This window comes from Trachypithecus francoisi, unplaced genomic scaffold, assembly GCF_009764315.1.
Source record: "Trachypithecus francoisi isolate TF-2019V2 unplaced genomic scaffold, Tfra_2.0 Lachesis_group11, whole genome shotgun sequence".
NCBI classification, from domain to species: Eukaryota; Metazoa; Chordata; class Mammalia; order Primates; family Cercopithecidae; genus Trachypithecus; species Trachypithecus francoisi.
This window is the reverse complement of record NW_022681456.1, coordinates 31,150,807-31,175,137: the sequence shown is the minus strand read 5'-3', so window position 1 is coordinate 31,175,137 and position 24,331 is coordinate 31,150,807. Positions and strand designations below refer to the sequence as shown.

At 35.3% G+C, this 24,331-nt stretch overlaps 1 protein-coding gene across 2 annotated transcripts in view; it reads right to left on the bottom strand.

The window, feature by feature from the left end:
• NUP37 (nucleoporin 37) overlaps positions 1-24,331 on the bottom strand; it is a 47,462-nt gene that overhangs the window by 9,471 nt on the left and 13,660 nt on the right. For both annotated transcript variants that reach the window (XM_033220877.1, XM_033220878.1), the window contains 3 exons: positions 18,953-19,025; positions 16,985-17,079; positions 3,129-3,219 (listed from right to left, as the gene is read on the bottom strand). In XM_033220877.1, coding sequence (XP_033076768.1) covers positions 3,129-3,219; positions 16,985-17,079; positions 18,953-19,025 — 259 coding nt within the window. The remainder of the gene's footprint in view (positions 1-3,128; positions 3,220-16,984; positions 17,080-18,952; positions 19,026-24,331) is intronic.

Here is a 24,331-nt window from a genome sequence, read left to right as displayed (position 1 = left end):
AGGTGTCTGAGTTTAGCAGTGATAGGATGAAACTGATATTCGAAGACTCTTAGTCCGGTAGGCAAGAAGAATCAAAGAGTAAAGAGCCACAGACTTTAGAAACAAGCTAAGGCTTGGCAAGTTAGGCGTGACAACAGAAAGTGGGAGAATGCACCTTAATGAAGAGAAGAATGCTAGAGTTAGTAAAAATGAAGGAAAAATTAAAAGACCTGGAATAGTTTGTGTATAGGGAAAGAAGGAATTAAAGGTGATTTTAGGATTCTGAGTTTATGTGATTTAGAACAGGGACTTTCAAACATTCTGAAGTCATGGAAACATCATAAAAGAAAGGAGATGGGGTAAGGTGAAATTTCAGTGATAAGTAGGAGAAAAACAGAAATTAAGTTAAAGCATATGGAAGAAAGAGATAAAAATAACAGCAAGAAATTAAGCATTAAGATGTAAGTTTTGGGATAGAAGTTGTAATAAATGTTCTCATTTGTCATGCAGGTCATAGTTTTTACAAAGCAGTTTATTGTAGTTATATATGGTGATATTAACATTTTGGTAGAAACTGTGACTGTGTTTTAATTTAAGTAGACTGTGTTTTAATTTAAGTAGACTGCTCTTGGGGAGCAATGTAGGCATAAAACAAAATTTAGGAACTGGACTCAGAAATAAACCTATCAATTTAATAAGTTAGAACATTTCACTCATGCACATATGCAGAGTATAATTCTACTGATGAAAAGACTCAATGGGCCTGAAACAAATTTCCATGAAATCCCAGGGTTCAGAGAACACACTTACACACAGTCTGGGGATTATCTCCTCTGTGAAAGCTGTGAGAAGATTTGGTTAATCCTTCTTTATGTCATCATTCTACTTAATAGATTTTTTTATTCTAAAACTTATTTGTGTTGCTGTATTTACATGTTTTTCTCCTTTATACATCAGTATACAACTTAAGAGCAGGGACTTTATTCATTCTTTTATTCCCGATTACAATAAAGGGTACAGTGCAGTGAGAATTAACTCTTGAAGCAATTCACAAATATATGGTGAAAGAAAAGTTGGCAGAGTATAAAGAAAAAGGGAATATATATGCAAAGTTGCTCAAAAGGACTCAGATAATGTGGCTTTAAAAATCAAACTAGCATTTCAAGAAGGAGGTGATCAGCAGTGTAAAACACTGGCTGGAGAATAAGAATGAAGGAAAAGGCCATGGGATGTGTTGAAAATATCCCTGGTACCTTCTGAGAGAATAGTGGAGACTGACTGAGATTACGGTGTTAGACCAAAGGATGGGAAAAGAAGAAATGAAGTTAAAAGGTACAAGTGATGGATTCAAACATTTAGAAATAAAAGGTGTGATGTAAGATAGTTTAAAATTTAAAGGGGAGGTAGAAAAAGGGAATTTTTAAGAGTAAGATCTATGGAGCTGGGAGGCATGAGTTCAAATGCCAATTCTTCCACTTACTAGCTGTGTGACCTTGGATAATTTATTTAATTTCTCTGCACCTTAGTTTCCTTATCTGTAAAATGGGGATAATCACAGTGCTTATCTCATGTTACCATGAGGACTAAATAAGCTAACATAATGAAATGCTGACTATGGACCTGTCATATTTAAGCACTATGTGCTTGTTATGATTAGTGAAACTTATCTTCTCATGCAAACTTGAGGACAGAACAGAGTCGACAGAGAACAAGCATGAAGATGGCCAGTGTGGTGGCTCACAACTGTAGTCCCAGCAATTTGGGAGGCTGAGGAGGGCAGATCGCTTGAGACAAGGAGTTTGAAACCAGCTTGGGTAACATGGTAAAACTCTGTTTCTACAAAAAATACAAAAATTAGCTGGGTGTAGTGGTGAATGCCTGTAGTTCCAGCACTTCGGGAGGCTGAGACGGGAGGATCACCTGAGTCCGCAACACGAAGGTTGCAGTGAATGACGAATGCTAGAGTTACTGGAAATGAAATATCCAGCATGGTCCCAAGTTGGCCATGCTTGGTAACTACCAGATTAAAGGTCAGTTGGTTGTGCCACTGCACTCCAGCATGGGTGACAGCCAGGCTCTGTCTCAAAAAAAAAAAAAAGAAGAATGAAGACATTAGAGGACTATGGGAGTCTAAAGAACTGCCATGAACTTTAGAGAACAGATGAAGAATTAACTTTAAGAAAGATGACTGTAGTAACTTCTCAGATTCTAGGGAAACATACAAAATAACTACAGTGATGATGAAGAGAAGATACTGGCAAATGAGAAAATTCTTGTTTAATGGCTCCTATCTTCCCAATGAATCAGCATCAAGGGTAGTTGATAATAATAACTTGTAGTATATTTTTAGTATTTTAGAAAGTTCTATCTTGAATAGGAATTGAACACTACTGTAGCTAAGACAAATTTGCCTTCGTCCACTAATGTTTGTTCACACTAGGGCTCACAAGGGTGGATGATGTAACTTAAAAAAAAAAAAAAAACTGCCTACTGGGCCAGGTATGGTGGCTCATGCCTGTAGTCCCAGCACTTTGTGAGGCTGATGTGAGTGGATCATCTGAGCTCAGGAGTTTGAGAGCACCCTGGGTAACGTGGCAAAACCCCAGCCCTACCAAAAATACAAAAAAATTAGCCAGGTGTGGTGGTACGTGCCTATAGTCCCAGCCACTTGGGAGGCTGAGGTAAGAGGATTGCTTGAGTCTGGGAGGCAGAGGCTGCAATGAGCCAAGATCACACCACTGCACTCCAACGTGGGTGACAGAGAGAGACCCTGTTTAAAAAAACAAAAGCAAAAACAAAAGAAAAACCAAAACAAAAAAAATCCCTGTCTACTGCTACTAGATTGTTGGAACACCAGTTTTTACACTGAAATCCACTAAAGGTCAGGAAAAGTGTAGTTTGAATAAATGCCAATTATGGATGATGGCTGCCAAATAAAAATCTTAACAATTATAGAGAAACTTCTACAGTACAGGTTTCTAGACTGACCCAAATACGTTTTTGCTGATTAGTACAATCCAAATGCATTTGTGCTGATTAGTACCTCTGAGATGGGAAAAATCATTGATCTTTCTCCTCGATGTATGTGATGTCTTGTATCTCTATATGTCTTTTCAATTTGATAAGAGAGTTAAATTATAAACAATAACCTTAAAAGTCTCCTCAGGATGCCAGCATACACTCATGCCAGGAGAATGTAGAACAAAATGAGCTGTTTGCACGCCTTCCAAGTTCCAAATCCTAATAGAAGAATAACAGTATAATGTTAATTGTTCTTGATATATCATTACTAAAAAATTAAATTTCCATGAATTTATTCAAAGGTATTAACTACAGATTATAAGACAGACATTTGAATTTAATGTATATCTTTTAAAGAAAATTATAATACCACTTTTAAATAATATGAAAGTAGTATGAAGAATTTAAATTTTACCATACTCAATCATGGACAAAAGAGTAACACACATTTTCCCTCTAATTCATCTATCACAGCAACACTGTTACATGGTAATCAAATTAAATTATTTACATACTCTTTATTTTGTGGGCAAAATCTTGAGGTTTCTAGGTCACTAATCAGGTTGACTACTTCAGTAGTCATTTCAATTGACGATAATTACTACTGAGGTGCTTACAAACACACACACATGCATGCTGAGTATTTTTATTTTCAAAACAACATACAAAGAAGCTAATATGAAGTTATGTAAATGTAGCAACATGGCCATCTTCCATATTGTTTATTCCTTCTACCTTTAGGATTCCAACCCAGTGGCTACTTCCTATTTATACCTTTTGTAATTTGGCTTATTTTTTCAGTTTTCTCTCCCCAAGCTGGCCATGGTTGATGATTAAAGCTGGGTTGAAAGAAGAGGCATTTGGTTCTTGCTGTTCTCTCTTTCCTCAATAGTAACAAATTCACAGTAATAAGGAACAGGTTACTCACCAACATGGCTCTCCACTTCAATTGCTTTACCATCGCAGAGGGAGATCAAGACTCAGAATCCTCAGTCATGGCACTATGTTATGAGAATGCTATCCCTCACCCACTGCTCATTCTCCATACTCAGCTACTGTTAACCTTGCACTGGCACAGAGTGTGGCACAGAGTACAGCAGGCGACAGAAGTCGGTGGGAGGCTGGCAAAGTGCACATATAATTCTGATCCTTAAGAACTGAACTTGACTGAGTAACATGGCTCATGCCTGTAATCCCAGCACTTTGGGAGGCTGAGACAGAAGGATCACTTGAGCCCAGGAGTTCAAGACCAGCCTGGCAAATACAGTGAAACTTCGTCTCTACAAAACACACAAGAATTGGCCAGGCGCAGTAGTGCACACCTGTAGCCCCAGCTATTACTTGGGAGGCTGAAATGGCAGGCTGATGTGGGAGGATTGCTTGAGCACAGGAGGTGGAGGCTGCAGTGTGCCACGTTTGCACCTCTGCACTCTAGCCTGGGTGACAGAGACCCTGTCTCAAAACAACAACAACAGCAACAGCAAAAAACCAACAATAAAAAAAGAACTGAACTCATTCATTGGAATTTTTCTTCTAGGTTTTATAGTTCATATCTCATTAGAGACCAATAAAACAGGTTTAGCCAATTTCAGGAATTTATTTTCAACGTGTAGGCAAAAATTTATTTCACAGAAAGCAGAATATACATTGGACAATGCTACTATTCTGTGCCAAAACACATTACTTCAAATACTCTTCTTCCTGGTAGAAATTATTGGGTCCCTGAATATTAAAATATCATAGTTACATATAAACGAACATAGATTTTTTCAAAATGATTATCTTAATGATTAAACAATTTAGAAGCATACTGTTCTCTTGCCAAATCAATACTTTTCATCTGTATTTATTATACAAGAGAAACAACTACAATTTAATTGAAGAGAGAAATCACATTTAGCAAGGCTTTATGCAACTGTGTTTCACTCCCCACGACGAATTATATTATTAATTATGGCAACTGATTAAGTATTTCTCCTCTATTGCCCTCTGCAAAATAAAGTGTTGTGCTAGCATATATTTTACCATTATTGAAATAGTAGGAATTTGTCTTGAAAATTCAGCAAGTCACATAAGAGGATGGTTTAAAACCTCCATTCTTTTGATCTTATTCTAATATGTATTTGTTTTGTTGGCTATTATATAAATTGAGTAAATACATTCCAAAATATTTCCATGATTTTTTCTTCCAAATGAAGGAAACAAAAGAGGTAGAAAATATGGATAAAAATATTAAATAAAAACTGGTCAGTTAATGAAGTGTATTCCTGTCCAATGAACCAAAGTTTTCCTAATTTTTTTTTTTTTTTTTTTTGAGACGGAGTCTTGCTCTGTCGCCCAGGCTGGAGTGTAGTGGCCTGATCTCGGCTCACTGCAAGCTTCACCTCCCAGGTTCATGCCATTTTTCTGCCTCAGCCTCCCGAGTAGCTGAGACTACAGGTGCCCGCCACCACACCTGGCTAATTTTTTTGTATTTTCAGTAGAGATGGGGTTTCACCATGTTAGCCAGGATGGTCTCGATCTCCTGACCTCGTGATCCACCCGCCTCAGCCTCCCAAAGTGCTGGGATTACAGGCATGAGCCACCGCGCCCGTCCTAATTTTTAACCAGTATTTTATCCTGAACAAAGCCTGACATTTAAGAAAACAAACAAACAAACAAAAACCTGACTTAAAAATGAGATTAGTTTTCAAGGGATTGGGATAAAATGATTTATGGTTTATAATTATATGCTTATTCAATAATTCTTAGTGGTTACACAATCCAAGTACTAAGTATGTAAAATACAACAAACTGGGCTGAATCTAGTTATCCTAACTAAATTAGCTACAGATGGGACAATTTAAGTTGTTAAGTCTTATTTTCCTTTTTGATAGATTCCTTAATTAAGCCCTTCTCAAATCGTTTTGTGGAGCTCAGCTCATTTTTCTGTGTCTTTACTATATACCTTATCCAGTTAATATTACTTACATGAGATAGTCACTTCTTTGGATAAAATTTTTGAAGTATATCATATATAATAAAAGTACACAAATCTTAAATGTACAATTCGAAGAGAAGACACTCAAAAAGAATGGCACCTAAATCAAGAAACAGAGTATTTCCAAGACTCCAAAAGTCTTGTGCTCCCTTTCCAGTCATACTTCCTTGCTCTCTCACAAAAGGTACCCACTCTTCTGACTTCAAATGTTAGTGCTTACTTTTGCCTATTTTTGAACATTATAAAAATGATGTCCATATTCATATGTTACGTGTTTTCTTGGTCTGATTTCTTTTACTCATCATTAGGTTTTGTGAGATTTACCACCATTTGTTGCATGTTGTTGTAATTTGTCTTTTCTTAATGCCTTATACAGTCTTCAATTAATGCAGTACACAACAACGTATGTATTCATTCTACTCCTGACAGACATTTAGGTTGTTTCCAATTTTTGGTCATCACCAAGAATGCTGCTATAAGCCTTCTTGCACATGTCTTTTAATGAATATAGATACCCACATACGATCACATACACACACACACACTTGCTGGGTATATACCTAGGCATGGAATTGCTGGATCACAGCTTACAAATACATTCAACTTTAGCAGGTAGTTATCATCAAATAGCTTTCCAAGTTGGCTGCACCTCATATTTCCTTTTCCCCTCTCATATTCAATTACCAGCGGAAAAAGTCAAAACTTTCTCTCATTCTCTGACAAAAACAGTCTTAAACAATTATTTGTATGAATGGCAACAGGTACAGCTTTTCAAGTGGTCTTATTTTGAAAGGTAGATTTCTCAACTCATCTTTTTTTTTGCATTTTACTTTCATGTATCTATGTATGGACAAATGTGCCTAAGTTTTAAAATGTGGTAAACACAGTCTACAGTAGAATCTCTCTGAACTGACTCTGACAGATTTTTTTTTTCCCTCTATAGAAGTGACAAGAATGAGAAGGCTATTTTCTAATATGCCCACATGTGCATTTGTTATATGTGTACGAAGAGGGAATATAGCTTCTTTGCTTAGCAAACCACTGGTTGTATGTGATGTAAACCCATGCTTATTAACGTAATTACATAATCTTATATAAACTGACAAAATATGAATGTGAAAGCTATTTCAATGAAACCAAGTCAGTGCCAACTAAAGGTAAGTTTCTAAAAGAGAAAAAAAAACCTCACTCAAATTAGGTATGTGTGACAGTTTGAAAAGATTAAATAATAAAAATAAAAATCTAGATGTATTCTGAATTAAGACTGCTTTTCTAAGTGTTATTTTCATTGAAGACATTGTATTTTGGTTGTGGTTCATGTCAAAAAAAGTGGTCCCAAGGCAATCAATGGACTCATAACCTAAGAAAAAAAGCACTGGCCTAATGACTGGCGAATGGTTTTTAATACACATGGGTCGTATATTAAAATAAGGCAGCAGGCATTCTTTTAAAATGATTTCCTGAGTTTACTGACTTTTTGTTATCTAAGAAACTTTTGGTCTAGACCACGTCAGACAACAGGATTTCTACTATAAAAGAAAAAATTCAAAATCTGAAAAATCAGGTTTTAATATTTCCAAAATTATTACTATTGCAAAGTCAGTTATAACCACAGAAGCACACTTTTTAGGAAAGTGGTGCATCACAGAAAGAGAAATGCTTTAAAAGCTCACAGCCGGCCGGGCGCTGTGGCTCACACCTGTAATTCCAGCACTTTGGGGGGCTGAGGCAGGCAGATCACCTGAGGTCAGGAGTTCGAGACCAGTCTGACCAATATGGTGAAACCCTGTCTCTACTAAAAATACAAAAATTAGCTGGGCATGCTGGTGGGCGCCTGTAATCCCAACTACTCGGGAGGCTGAGGCAGGAGAATTGCTTGAATCTGGGAGGCAGAGGTTGCAGTAAGCTGAGATTTCGCCACTATACTCTAGCCCAGGAAACAGAGTGAGACTGTCTCAAAAAAAAACCAAAAACCAAAAAAAACCCCACAGCCTTCATAATACACATAATCAAGCATATGAAAAGATAACAGACCACTTATCAAAGTATAAAAGTACATAATAAATGTTATCAGGTTTAATTACCTTAGACAAAACCTAGGATTTATATTAATATACATATGTACATATTTAAATGTTTGCAAGGGAAATTTAAAAGGACAAGCTTTTATGGCAAAGTTATGTGCTGACATATTAAGATGCCAATACAGACCAAATCAAATGGGAACTAGGTAAATAAAGCATCACTCCTCAAGTGAAATAAAATGACAGTTTTCATCTAATTTGAACTATAATTATAATAAACATCCCCATCCCTCCTAACATTGTGGTCCTAAATAGAACTCTTAGATTTAGCTGTAAAATGATGGGATAGAGAGCTATCCAGATCTAAGATTATGAATTACGATTATTTTACTTTTAGTATTTTATTGCTATAATTATTGCTCCATTTCAGGCCGAGTGCTTTTCAGCAGAAGATTAAGTATCTCTACCATATGGTATTTAAATGTTATTGTCCCATTTAATTAATAAAAAGGTCCCATAAATTGGGTGTTGGCATACTGGGGATATCCTAGATATTCTCAAAGGTCTTTTAAATGGACATTAGTAAAGAAAGATGTTCTGTCTGAGGATTCAAAAGGAAATTTCCTGGGTAATACTCTGTTTAATTGTTCATTCTCCATTTTTAACATTTTTGGCAGCTCATTGTTTGCTAGTGAATTCATTCCAGAAGGGAATTTCTACTACCAAATGGTTTTTGACAACACAAAAGAAGGAACGGATGACATTAAATGACACATCTGTATCCATTTGGCCCTAACTGGTAAAGCAAAAAATATGAACCATAATCTTTCTAAAAGACATGACTGGATCACATGAATCTGTGTATTGATTAATTAAATAAGAAAGAAAGAACAAAGTAATACAGAGATATAGTTATAAGGACTAGCAGGCACTTTACAACGTCACTGGTACAGGAAAGGCATCCTCAACATTCTTAGACAAGAAACAGATTTTTCACTGAGCAAAACTAGGATTTTCTCTTAGTTCTAATCAATCAATTACTAAGTAAATCAGGTTATAGATGATTCAAAGTAGGGAAGCCATGGTGTGTTTCCTTAGTAAATGAGCACACAATTAGAAAGAAAAGTGGAACATTTTGCAAAGTGCTAAAATATCAGATTTTAAGTGCAAAAGGAGTTCAGAGGTGGGGAACCATGTAAGTGAAAGCCCACATCTAGAGATTAGATGGACAAATCTTTACGGTGGGTATGGTAGGTTAGAGCTGGTAAAGAAACTTTGTCAGTTTATGGTTGAGACTATGGAGAACTTTGACAGCTAGGCAAAAGCCTTAAAAGTGGAGACAACAAAATAGCAGGATAGTCGGAAGTAAGAATTTTGTAAAGGGTACTTTCAGTATGTGTGTCCAAATATATTTAGAAAATAAGATTAGATTAATTCTTTTTTTTTTTAAAACCTGAGACTACTGAGCAAGTAGTAGCTGTAGCAGTAGTTTTAATGTACTAGCAGTACTAATGATAAAAGATTATTATTAGAAGTTTTACTGACTTCAGAGCAAGATTTAAGAGGGCGAAAATGAGATAATTGTACATGCTTATTATCTTACCCCTCAATAACTGAAAATAGTAAGTCAAAATCAGAGTTGATAATAAAGGTTGTGTGTACTTTGAGGGTGGAGAGAGAAGGAAAGAGGTGCCCTGTTTCATACAGAACACTAATAAACTATACCACACAAAATTTAATCTATTATACATCTTCACAAAGCTTTGGGGAGGGTAAAAATCTTATCAATTTATATGCTGTTTCTTCATTTTGATTTCTTGTAATTGTAAACAAATTGAGCAGAAACTACAATTTATTATCACAGAGGTGAGAAACTGAGGCTGTCTCAGAGGAGAATTGTTAACATCTCATTTAACTTACACAGACAGATAAATTTTTGAAGGATGGAAATTGAGAAATTTTGTCACATTTAAAAATAAACTTCAAAAATTAAACTCAACTGCAAAGAAATACCATATGTTAGTTTTCAAACAGACCATGTGTAATGATTTCGTCTTTAAGGAATTCAGAGTAGAAGGGCTTTTTCTTTAACTAACATAAGCCTTAACACAAGCAACAGTAACACTACCCAGGAAATATTAGCATTTCATTTTATCCAAGAAAAATTTTGATAAACTTTACAACTTAAAATTTGACTATATGCTGAATACTAAAGCTATCAATAAGAGAAAGTACTCCATCATTCATATCAATGGTCTTTCAAAATCTGGAAACTGTTTATGGATATGATTCCCATTTTACAATCCACTTACTGTAACCACATGAGGGCCACCTAAAGCAAGCTTAAATTACTATAGTCACTGATTTGGTGGTATATTTTATTAAGTACTTGTTTTGTATTTCATCTACAAGGGCATACAAAAAAGAACAAAGTATTGGCTACTAGAGAGTGATTTTACCAGTAAATGATCATGTCAAGTTTTAGAAAACTTTTTCATCACTTTACTGACTTCTACTCTATTACAGTCTTTCATTAACACACTATTTCATTGCATTGAATTTAAAAATGTCTGCAAAAGTGATAAACAGGTTTTAGTATAATTTTTGGAGACTTCTTTTAAAGACAATCTCTATGTTCTATCACTGGAGCTAAAGTATTACCACGCTCAACACAAAGTGTCCATTTTATCCCTTTCTCAAGGCTTTTGTTAGAACTATGCAATAACTGATCTTGATTCAAAATGTTACAAAAAATTAGAGTGAGTTTTAGAAGACAAGCAGGGAATTTTTCCTGAATTTTAACTATAACACTATAATAAATCATGTAAATTATTCTGATCATACTTTGTACCCAGGCATGGTTTATGCACTCCGAGATGTGGATTACTTTCCAAAGAATGCTTCACTGGCCTACCTTCAGAAGGCTCTCAGTTTCCTTTTTGCTGTTTCCCACAAGGACTATTATTAAGTACATTGCATATTTTGTGATCTCAATTGGGGTAGGGGTGGAGGAAGAACACTTCACCTTAATTACGGATCTTAAAGACTTGCAAATGTACATAAACAGAGGTAATATGAAAAACACATAGCTTGAACAAATTTGATAAAAATCCTTTTTCCTCTTGTAACATTTTTCAAACAACTATTTTACTGGCTTAGTGAATAGCTTAAGTAATTTAGTATTCCTTTATACAGTGATTTGGTTACATTCCTATTATCTTATTCTTTATTTTTTATAAGCCACCCTTCTCTCATTCTTTTAAAAAGTGATCCCAGTTAGAACATGACAACTACAAATATTCCATGGCTTATAGGGAAAGTGAATGGAACATTATATGCACACCTATATTTTATTAAACTAAAAATTCCCTGGTTACTAGAAATCAGTTTTCTTTCACCATAAACTTTTACCAAATATTTTAAAAGATTATTGAGGGATGAGGAGGAGGGATGGGATTTACTCCTGATATCCTTTGTAGTTACAGTGAGTGCTGGGTCTTGTATTTCTTTTGTATCCCCCAAAGTACTAAATATTGGGTATACTAAATGTGTTTAATAAATACTTGTTGATCTGACTTGTTCTTACAGAATGGTACTGTTTCTAATATACAAAAACATCTGTTATTTGGCAATGACTGGAAATGAGATGTTCTGTATTAGTGAGTTTTAAAAAATAATAAGCTTAACCCATTAAATACTTAAATGACACTTTTACCTTCTTTTGCAGGAAGAGATAATAATTTTTTCTAAATGAATATGCACTTCTTTACCTCTCAAATACCATAATAATTTTAGCCTTCTTTCAATGGCACTAGGTCATAACTATGAACATAAGTATTTATATTTTTCTGTGCATATGCACATACACACACATAAAGCATCAGTATTTGTATCAACCTGTGTATATATGTGTACATATACATTTTTATATATACATGTATATGCATGTGAGTGCATTTGCATATGGTAGACATGATGAAGGATCATAAAGAAAATGGTGTAGAATATGAGGCTGAATGACTAGAAACTCCATGCTTTACTTGGGAATTTCTTTTATTAAACACATCTCTCAGACGCTTGCTTTTTGTTTCAGTAATGGCACCTTTTTCATAAAGATACATATTTCTTCATCAAGATATATACTTTTCTGTAAGTGTGTGTATATATATATACTTTTCTGTAAGAAAAGTATATATATACTTACTTTTTCTGTAAGAAAAGTATATATATACTTTTCTGTAATATATATACTTACAGAAATAGTAAGTATATATATACTTTTCATACAGAAAAGCATTCTTTTTTTTTTTTTTTTTTTTTTTGAGACGGAGTCTCACTCTGTCGCCCAGGTTGGAGTGCAGTGGCCGGATCTCAGCTCACTGCAAGCTCCGCCTCCCGGGTTTACGCCATTCTCCTGCCTCAGCCTCCGGAGTAGCTGGGACTACAGGTGCCCGCCACCTCGCCCGGCTAATTTTTTATATTTTTTTGTAGAGACGGGGTTTCACCATGTTAGCCAGGATGGTCTCGACCTCCTGACCTCGTGATCCACCCGTCTCGGCCTCCCAAAGTGCTGGGATTACAGGTTTGAGCCACCGCACCCGGCACAGAAAAGCATTCTTTTACTACCAGAAGAGCATTCTTCTAGGCTCTTCTATTACTACCAGAAGAGCATTCTTCTAAGCTGTGTGATGTCCTCTACGGCAGCAAAGCATGGCCGAATCCACAAAATACCTTATTAGTGAAAGTTTAAAGTAACCTACTCCAGAATAGCTTTCCCTACCCTCCAGAAAAGTCTGTTTCTCAGCAGCAGTCAAACCCTCTGTTACTTAGGCATCACTGATACCATGCAGCTCTCTGTGGCAGCCTGCATTTTCTCCTCTTTTTTATCTGAATAACTGGGCTAATGTGGTATGAAGAAGGAACCTAACATCTTCATTTCAAGAATCGGTACTAGAGTGTGATGTCAAAGGTATCTTTAAAAGCGATAAATTCTTTACCAGCAGAAGATGATAACACTTCTATAGACATGACTCTAAATACAATTCTATCAATTTTATGAAGCCATAACTAATGCTTGATTTTGATCAGAATGGACAGGTAATAGGAACATTTGCTTTTTCAATAACCCCAAAAGACTAAAATCTCTTAGAGAACCTTAAAGTAGAAACAGTATACTTCAGTACTTAACGAGACAGACTGCTATAAAAGGGGAATACTAAAATAACCTATCCTATAAGGTGTTTGAGGATTAAATGAGTAAATTCATAAAAAATGCTCAGGATAGTGCCTGGTCACATATTATTATCTGAACCAATGTGCCTCAACAAGGGGTTGGTCTAATAACTAAGGGGCTATTTTTGGTTGTCCTAATTATTGGGGTGCCACAGACATTTAGCACATGAGAGCCAGTGATGCTAGTCATTTTATATGACTTTTGAATGACTGAGTGAACTTTAGAAATCCCAAAAAGTAGGGACATTTCAAAAGAGATATTTTCTGCAATCTTCATTAATATTTCATTCCATGGCATAACAGTGAATTACTTTGATACTGTACATATAAAAACTAGCTGATTTGCAAGAATATTGTCTTTCCTTACTTTTCCAACTTGACATCCTATGATTTATCTTGCTATGTTATTCCTATTTTGATTACCTGTATTTCCCTATTTCTCTTATGAGATTTAATTTCATTCTATTACAACTGTAGATGTGCTCAGGGCTATGACACTGTAGAACTCCAGGTGGCACTATTCACATTATACTCTACACAACTCATAAATCCTTGCAACTGTGCAACTTGACTGCCTTGCCTCTGCCTTTCATTTTCGTGTTATCTAATTTTTCTGATACTCAGTCTTATTCGTTGTAAAGAATAACAAAGACTACCTCACTATGTCTTCATATGTAGTTGTATCTGAGCTTATACACAATGCATTATTATTCTATTGGTTTTCCTTTTATAGAAATATATAATAAAATTAAGGGACTATAACAATTTTCTGTACTTACATATTTGGAAGGCTACATTTTCAGTGAGTTTCATTTAAAAAGGTGTGGTAGGCATTATATAAAACGTTTGTTAGAAAGGCAGCGTTGGAACTGATAAAGACCGACTTTAATGAGAACTCAATTTTCTTATAAACTTGCACAGATGACAGATTAGTAAAACTAGATGGAATCTTAGATAAAATGTCATCTATCATCTTCCATAATAACATTTTGTATTATCAGAGGTACCTTGGTTCACAGTATGACTCTTTATTCTATTTGATTCATAATTTGGCAATTTTCAATACAACACATACATTTCATGAACCTATTCAGGTGACAGATTGTTTTAAAATAGTGTTCCTAGGGCAAAATTCTGCTAGCTGATTATAATAGCGTGTCTTTCTTTGAAATGTCAAAGTCAAACATCAGAAAACATGCATAGATCAAAATATTGAGGTTATTTAAATTTTTTTTAAGTAAGCACTGAGTCTGCTCTTTACAGTACAGAATACATGTTGTAGAACTGCTCATATGATAGTCTGTCACATATGTGATAATGTAAGAATATATGTGATATTATAAGAATCTTACATTATCACATATGTTCTCTCAGAATTCCTTCTTTTCTTGTTATTAGAGTGTATGATACTATCTACTCTTTCTCATTTTAAATTTGTTTTTATATGTGTTCCGTTTTTTAAAAAAATCTTACCTATATTGCTTAGGTTTTGGCCTAAGAGGTTTGGCTTTAATAACCAATCAGAGTTGTTTATTTTTGGTTGGTGAACTAAGCCGTAAAATCTAAAAATACTTTGATGTGCATCAACCCGAAAATCTCAGTGGTTTACAAAAATAAGCATACATTTCTTGCACATGGGTCTATGGGAAGCTCTGTTTCCATAATGCCATATGGGTCCATATCTGCTCCATGTGTTTCTCATTCTGTGATCGGTAGCTATCTAGGACATGCTCATCTTATAGCAAATGACAGAGCACAGGAGGTCAAGTCAAGCCAGGCAAAACATTTGAAGCTTCTGCTGTGTCACACCTGTTAATGCTACATTGGCCTAAACAATTCACAAAGGTAGGGCCAATCAGGTGGGAAAATCTCCTTTCATGGGAGGGTGAAAGGAAAGCAAATATTTGTTGAACACTAATATCAACAACCACAGTCTGGCAAAATGAGAAACTTAGGAGCAATGTAGTGAGGTTTTAAAAAATTAGTTTATTTAAATGAAAAGACTTACTCTTTAGTTATGCCTTTCCTACTTTTTAGAGTAATAATGTCCTTTCTTTTATAAAATGATAATGGTAGAAGGCAGTAAAGAGTATTATATTTCACAAAATAAAAAGTTATTCACCCTATGTGAGTCCCCTAAATTTTTAGATAATTTTGCTAGTGTACAAAAAAAACTGAGTCATAAGAAAACAAACCAACAAAAACATAGATGCTGAGTGTGATCCTAGGTCTCTCTGGCTTTTGTTCACTATTCAGAGGTGATTCCTTGGCTTGCAGAGACACTCATTTTCCCCCTTTGCAGGTTTCATTATTCCAAATGCTTGTGATTAGGACAGTCTTACGTTTTAAAGGGCTGAAATGCCATTATTTATTTCCAGTGATTGAATTTTCATCTTAAAACAATTCCATTTACTCTTCAGGTCACTATACAAACTTGATTTTGTAGTACTTGGGGCCCTAGAATCTTAATGTCATATAAATCTTTCATATCTCTGACATGAAAATTTTAACAGACAGTACATAAAGAATAATGGCCTATGACTCTATCACTTTAAAAAGATGAGCTATATTAAGAAGATTAAAAATTTAAAAAGTAGCTAGCAGCTTTACTTCTAATGTGAACTCATACATATTTAATAGTTTTATATGTACATAAGTACTAATAAATACTAAGGATTTTGGCAGAGTTTTATGAAACATTATGCAAAACAGCAGAGCAGCAGTTTTTCTCTTCCTCAGTGCTGTTAAAGCAAATGAAGCAACTGACACCCTTCCAATGACTGATGCACTCATTCCACTCCTGACTCCTCAGCTTATTTCCACCTGCTATTCTTCCTTTTCATCTTGTTCTTTACTTGTAAAATTCTCCACCTTTAGGCACTATTAAAATGTTATAGCTACCTCATCTGTTCTAAATTAGAGGGTGAGGTAGAAGAACATAATAGTTAAATGTATTGTATCTAAAAAAAAACCTTATGTAGAAACCACTGATTTTATCAAAACACTAAATTTTCCATCAGTCTTACAAAGCAGATGAGAGTCATAGTTCATTATTACACACTAACTTATACAACATCTGTGAAGTAATTTGACAACTGCATTTTACTCCTACTCATCTTGTCCAATATTGAAGAATTTGATCCAATATATGTTTGTGTGTGTGTGTGTGTGTGTGTGTGTGTGTGTGTTTTTGAGATGGTGTATCGCTCTGTCACCCAGGCTGGAGTGCAGTGGCACAATCTTGGCTCACTGCAACCTCAGCCTCCCAGGCCCAAGCGATTCTCTTGCTTCAGCCCCTCAAGTAGCTGGGATTACAAGTGTGCACTACCATGCATGGCTAATTTTTGTATGTTTAGTAGAAATGGAGTTTTGCCATGTTGGTCAGGCTGGTCGTTAACTCCTGACCTCAGGTGATCCTCCCACCTTGGCCTCCCAAAGAGCTGGGATTATAGGCGTGTGGCACTGTGCCCAGCCCAATATAGATATGGATTTCAGAAATGTGAAAATCTTAAATAAGAGATAAAAGACACCCATGGGAGGCAAGGGAAGTTTTCATTAATGGCGATGAGGACTCATCTCACTGGTTTTGAAACTCATGTGTGTGCCATACCAACAGTTCAAATAAGGTATGCTTCTTTTACAACACTCTGCAGAGTTTATATAAAAGTCACATTGTTTTCTCATTTTAAAAATGTAATTCTCATTAAAATGACAATTTAAAAATGTGGTTGTAACATAAGCAACATACCTACAGGAGTGATCGTCACTCACACTTGCAATTTCTTGGCCTTCTTTGGGGTCAAATACCAAACCATTAATGAAATCTGTATGGCCCTCTAAAACCTAACAGAAAGATAAAGCTTAGTAAGAAAACAGAAAAATAACCTACAATATTCCTACATAATATTTTTGCTTCACTGCCTTAAAAGCTTTCACTGCATGTTTTTCTATAAATATTTCTTAAGCAATCTGCTATTTTTAAAGCATGATTTATACACCCACTTTTCTGGAAGGTTTATCTTGGAAAGAAATTGATCATTCAACACACTATTAGCTTAGTCTTTCTTTTCTAGTATGCATTTCTTACGAAAACACACACACATTTTTATTGTACCTGTCCTCATATCACCTCCTTTCTCACTTATTATATAAAGCCTAAATAAAAATTAGAGCTAGAAAACTTTTTAGGGGTACTTTTTAGGGTACTGAGGGGTACTTTTTTAGGGTACCTTTAGGGGTACTTTTTAGGGTACTGAGGTAGAGTACCTCTAGGCTTTTTACCTTTTATCTGTTGTTCTGCATACTCACTACTACTTAACAAAAATACACAGAATGGACTTCCCCATCTAATGCCTTCATTTACACGCTCAATGTGACTGCCAGCAGTGAAGACAGCTGGTTGTTATAAGCTGATAGTCATCACAAACACAAAAAATCGTCTTGACACAGAAGCAACAAATGAGAAGTTGCACAGTGGAGGACTGTGTGAGCAGGTAAGGCTCAATCTGTCTAAATCTTCACAGTTGAAATGCTAAATAGGCCTGTCAGATAATTACTTTAATGGTTATCATTCTTTCTACCCTTCCTTCTTTCCAAAAACTCAAATTTGATCTCAGTTCTGAGGTTATTAAAGCAGTTATATATAGTACTGCTCACTATGTAGAAATATAACATTAAACAAGAAAAAAAGGATTTGGGTCAAACATTCCTGAGCAACTTTAACAAACCCAGGTCCTCCAAATCATTCTCCAAAGCTTCTGTCACAGTCTACAAGATGAACTAAATTAATAGTAAATGTTTAATGTGTATTGTAACTAGCATATTAACTATGGATAAGTCAAAATTTTATGTGCCATTTATATACTTGGTTATTTCTGGTACAGCCTTAAATTAACCAATCCATACAGTACATTAAGCCCATTGTAAATAGCTTACAGCATTTTTTTTTTTTACTATTTTCTAAATGATTGGAAAGGTTTATAATTTATCTTTGTTTTATAACAGTATTCATATTTTGGCTTATTAGAAAGCCAAGAAGGCAATACCATTCTTATAAGAAAACATGATGCAATTTCAACCCAATCTGAGGGTCATTATTATAGTAACAGAAAACACATATGGCGTTTACTATGTACCAACATTATTCTAAGCGTTTTATATGAATTTGCTCAGTCAATGCTCATAATCCTATAAGGCAGCTGCTATGATTACCCACATTTTACAGGTAAGGATATTAGCACAAAGAGATTAGGTTACTCAACCAAGGTCACACATTACTAATTAATAATACTGGGGTTTAAATGCAAGGAATCTGGCTTCTGTGTCTGTGCTCTTAACCACTTTGGAATCCTGCCTGTGCTATGCTGTACTGATCATTTGTTCCCATGAAGTTCAACCCTTACTCTATGAATGGTCATGTCTATCATACTCCTACTATATCCAACTGTAAGTTTCTAGTTCTTTATTTGTTGTTCCTACCTAATATTTCAATAAGAGATATCAGATTTATAACCTGCAGTCATTATTAAGAACCTAGTTCTTAGTAATATAGTAAGCTAGTTACTATAACCTACAGTAGAGTAAATGAGACCCTAAATTATATACTTTAATGATGACCATAAAAAGCCATTTTAAATTAGAATAAATCCAATTAAAAAAGCAAAAAACAAACACGTTTTAAAATAAAGTCTAAAGATTTAGACAGTTGTCAACATACCTTATATTCATTTTTATCTTGAAGATCTGAAGTAAATAATCTAATTTTCATATCAGCAGCTGAAGTACAAAATCTGGAAGCAAAAACACAAAAATATACCAATTTTCAGCCTTTGTAAGTGAAAGGTCTCCCCCTCCCCCATCCTTCCCTCCAGGTCACTGAAGCTTTTATCATAACTCATAATCATGCTTTTTATGGAGGGGGAAAGAAGACTGTTGTGGTTTTATTATAAAAAGTATTATACAGCCATCACAGAAAGTAGGAGTCATATTATTTTATTTTGAGAACATACAAAAGGTTAGTCTATTCTGGATTTGCCTTTTCAATAATAAAAGTATAGAATTTTACATTAAATCAGCACTTGAATTTAATTTTAAATGTTTTCTTAAAAGCAAAAAAGGATGGATTTTAAAAAGTATCTTCATTTTAGCCAGGTCAACAAGAGATATTAAAAATATTGTTATACATCTACCTTAGTCTTTGCCCTCTTCTGTTATCCCTAATCCTTAGTTTTTTCTATTCCTCCAAATAAATCAGATGAAGTATACTATTTTTATAACTATAAAAGCTGATACATTTATACCTACTAAAGGCTGGAGTATTATGTATACTTTAAACATTTAAAACATGTTTTTCAGTAGTTAATCAATGGATTATTAAATTAAAAAACAAAACCTAAGCAGCAAACCCTCCTTTTTTTTTTTTTTTGACAGTCTTGCTTTGTTGCCCAGGCTGGAGTGCAGTGGTATGATCTCAGCTCACTGTAGCCTCCACCTCCCAGGTTCAAAAGATTCTCCTGCCTCAGCCTCCCAAGTAGCTGGGATTACAGGCGCCCTCCACCACACATGGCTAGTTTTTGTATTTTTAGTAGAGACAGGGTTTCACCATGTTGGCCAGGCTGGTCTCAAACTCCTGACCTCAGGTGATCCACCCACCTCGGCCTCCCAAAATGCTGGGATTACAGGCATGAGCCACTGCGCCCGGCCAATAACCACTTTTTAAACTAGTTTACCTTTAATCCTAAATTTTCTAGATTCGCAGGATGTGAGACAATGGCTGAGAAAAAAATACAAATTATATACTGAAAAACAAAAGTTTATTTTCAATTCTTTGGTAAAAAGAGTATCATACACAGATCTAAATTCATTCTTTAGTTTGACTACAGTGAGCCATTTTTTTCTCAACTAAAGGCTCTTAATCCACAGATCCTGATGTGTTGGTAGACCTTTGCTACTACACCCTTTCCAGTAATTTGTCAAGAGTTGTTACAGAAAATAGATCAAAGCCACCAGGGAATGATTCTTTGTCCAAGGTCTTCTCAGAGGTAAAAATTAAAGTGGTAGTGGAATAAAGCATGTCTTCTTTCAAGAAATGTCTACTCAGGTTCTTTGCCCATTTTTAAATATAACTGTTTTCTTGTTATTGAGTAATTTGAGTTCCTTATATATTGTTGATATTAGCCCCTTATCAAGATGTATGATTTGCAAATATTTTCTCACTATCTGTAGGTTGCATCTTCACTCTGTTGTTTCCTTTGCTGTGCAGCTCTTTAGTTTAATACAATTCGACTTGCCTAGTTTAGCTTTTGTTTCCTGTACTTTTAGGGTCAGATCCAAAAAATTCACTGTTGTGGAGATTAATGTTGTGAAGCTTTTTCTGTTTTCTTCTAGCCATTTTACAGTTTAAGGTCTTAGGTTTAAGTCTTTAATCCAATTTCAGTTGATTCTGCACGTGGGGTGAGATAACGGTTTAATTTCATTCTTCTGCATGTGTACGTACCATTTTTTTGCAACATCATTCATTGAAGACACTGTACTTTCTTCATTGTATGTTCTTGGCATCTTTGTAAAAAATTGATTGACCATAAATGCACGAATTTATTTCTGGGCTCTCTATCCTATTCTATTGGTCGAGGTATCTCTTTTTATGTTAGTACTATGCTGTCTTGAATACCACAGCTTTGCAATATATTTTGAAATCAGGTAGTGTGATGCCTACGGGTTTGTTCTTTTGTGCTCAAAATTGCTTTGGCTATCTGGGGTGTTTTATGATTTCACATAAATTTTTTAATTGATTTTTCTATTTCTGTAAAGAATGACTGGAGTTTTGATAGGTAGGCACTGCATTGAATCTGTGGATTGCTTTGAGGAGTAAGAACTTTTTAACAATGTCTTTCATCAATGGTTTATCATTTCTGTGTACAGATCTTTTACCTCCTCAAATTTATTCCTAAGATATTTTGATGCTTTTGTAAATCATATTACCTTAATTTCTTTTTCAGATAGTTCATTGTTAGTATATTAGAAAGGTTACCAATTTTTGAATGTTGATTTGTATCATGCAACTTTAGTGAATTCATTAATCAGTTCTAACAGTTTTTTGGTGGAGTCTTTAGCTTTTCTCTATATAAGATCATGCATCAGGAAACAGACAATTTAACTTCTTCCTTTCCTATTTGGATGCCTTTTAATTCTTTTTCATATCTAATTGCTCTGGCTAGGACTTCAAGTACTATGTTGGCAAAATACTAGCAAACTGTATTCAAGAGTACATTAAAAAGATTATTCACCATGATCAAGTGGGACTTATCCCTGGGATGTAACGATGTTCAACATATGCAAATAAATATATGTGGTTCACTTTATTAACAGGATGAAAGACAAAAACCACATCATCGCAACAGATGCAGAAAAGGAATTTGACTAAAGACAACATTATTTCTTGATAAAAACTCAACAAATTAGGTATAGACAAAATATTCTGCATCACAATAAAGGCCACCTGTGACAAGCCCACAAGTAACATCATTCTTAATGGTGAAAAGATGGTGGTCTCTCTTTTAAGACTAGAAACAAGAAAAGGACATCCATTTTTGCCACTTATATTCAAAATAATACTGGAAGCCTAGCCAGAGTAATTAGGTAATTCTATTTTTAATTTTCTGAGGAACCTTTGGAATGTTTTTCATAGCAGCTGCACCATTGCTACATACTGACCAACAGTACAGAAGAGTTCCAATTTCTCCACTTCCTGGGTCAGCATTTGTTATTTTCTGCTTTTTTGGTAGTGGCAATCCTAACATGTGAGGTAACCTCTCATGTGGTTTTGATTTGTATTTCTTTAATGATTAGTGATGTCGAACATCTTTTCATATGCCTGTTGGCCATTCATATACCTTCTCTGGAGAAATGTTTATTTAAGTCTTTTTGAATCATTTCTAAATTGGATCATTTATTTTGTTGTGGTTGAGTTGTGGCAGTTTTTTGTATACATTCTGGATATTAACCCCTTGTTAGGTATATGGCTTGCAAATACCCCATTCTGTGGGTTACCTTTTGACTCTGTTGACTTCCCTTGCCATGTACTAAAGTTTGATTTAGTCTCATTTGTCTATTTTTGCTTTTGTTGCTTGTACTTTTGTTATCAAAACTAAGAAATAACTGCCAAATCTAGGGTCATAAAGCTTTTTCCAGATCTTTTCTTTTAGGAGTTTTATAGTTTCAGGTCTTATGTTTAGATCCCATTTTGAGCTCATTTGTGCAAGGTCCAATTTTATCATTCTGCATTATACTCAGTTTATTCAACAGCATTTATTGAAGAGACTATCCTTTTCCCCATTGTGTAGTCTTGGAACCTTTGTCAAAGATCATTTGATGGCTATGTGAAGGTATTTTTCCTAAGTTTTCCACTCTGTTCCATTGGTCTGCATATTTATCTTTATGCCAGTACCATACTGTTTTGATTACTGTATAGCATTGTAATACGATTTGAAATAAAGAAGTGTGAGACCTTCGGCTTTCTCAAGATTGTTTTGGTCATTTGGGATCCTTTGAGATTCCATTTGAATTGTAGGATGGTTTTTCTGTTTCTGTAAAAAGTGCCACAGAGATTGATAAGGACTTCATTGACTCTGTAGAGCTTTGGGTAGCATAGACACTTTAACACTATGAAATCTTTCAATCCATGAACATAGGTTTTCTTTCTATTTATTTGTATCTTTCATTTCTTTCTGCAATGTTTTGTAGTTTTCAGTCTTTGGTTTCCTTGGTTGTCTAGTGAGGGTTCTTATGAAAGGGGATACCATGCACTACATTAGCATACAGTTTATTTTGCACCTCTATATATTTATATATTGCACAAGAATGCCATGGCCGGGTACAGTGGCTTATGCCTGTAATCCCAGCACTTTGGGAGGCCAAAGTGGGCAGACTACTTGAGCCAGGTGTTCCAGACCAGCCTGGGTAACATGGCAAAACTCCATCACTACAAAAAAAAAGAAACAAAAAACAATTAGCCGGGTGCAGTGGCGTGTGCCTGTAGTCCCAGCCACTTGGGAGACTGAGGTAGGAAAATCTCTTGAGCCTGGGAGGCGGAGGTTGTAGTGAGCCAAGATCACGCCATTGCACTCCAGTCTGGGTGACAGGAGCGAAACTCTGTCTGAACAGCAAGAATTCCATATTATCTTTAGCAGGTTAAAAAGTGCCCTCAGGCCGGGCACAGTGGCTCCCGCCTGTAATCCTTGCACTTCAGGTGGCCGAGGTGGGCAGATCACTTGAGGTCAGTTTGAGACCAGCCTGGTCAACATGGCGAAATCACATCTCGACTAAAAATACAAAAGTTAGCTGGGCATGGTGATGTGCACCTGTAATCCCAGCTACTCTGGAGGCTGAGGCAGGAGAATCACTTGAACTTGGGAGGTTGAGGTTGCAGTGAGCCGAGATCACGCCAATGCACTCCAGCCTGGGTGACAGAGCGAGACTGCCTCTCAAAAAACAAAAATACAAAAAAACAAAAAAAAAGTGTCCTCAAAAAGATAAGTCTATGTGCTAACCCCTGGTAACTATAAGTGCTGCTTTATTTGAAAATACGGTGTTGCAAACATGATTAAATTAAAGGATACTGAGATGATCATCCTGGATCTAGGGTGGGCCCTAAATTTAACAATGAATGAAACACAAAAAAGGATAAACACAGAGGAGAAGGAGGTATGAAGGGTAAGAGATTGAAATGCAAAGAAATGCAACAAGGCAAAGGAAGTCAAGGACTCCTGGTCACCAACAGAATCTAGAAAGCAGGCATGGAATGAATTCTCCCTTAGAGCCTAATAAACCAATCCCACTGATAATGTGATTTTGAACATGTGCCTCCAGAACTGCGATAATAAATTTCTGTTGTTGTTTTAAGTTATCATGCTTGTGGTGATTTGTTATGGCAACAGTGGGAAATAAATACACCCTCATAAATCGTATACAAATAGATGACTGTTTCATTAAATTGCTTAACAGATGTTGAGTATCAAGTTATCCCCTAAAAATCTGCCATATTTTAACAAGATTTTCATTTGATTAACCATGTCAGCCTAGTAGTGGCTCTACCACT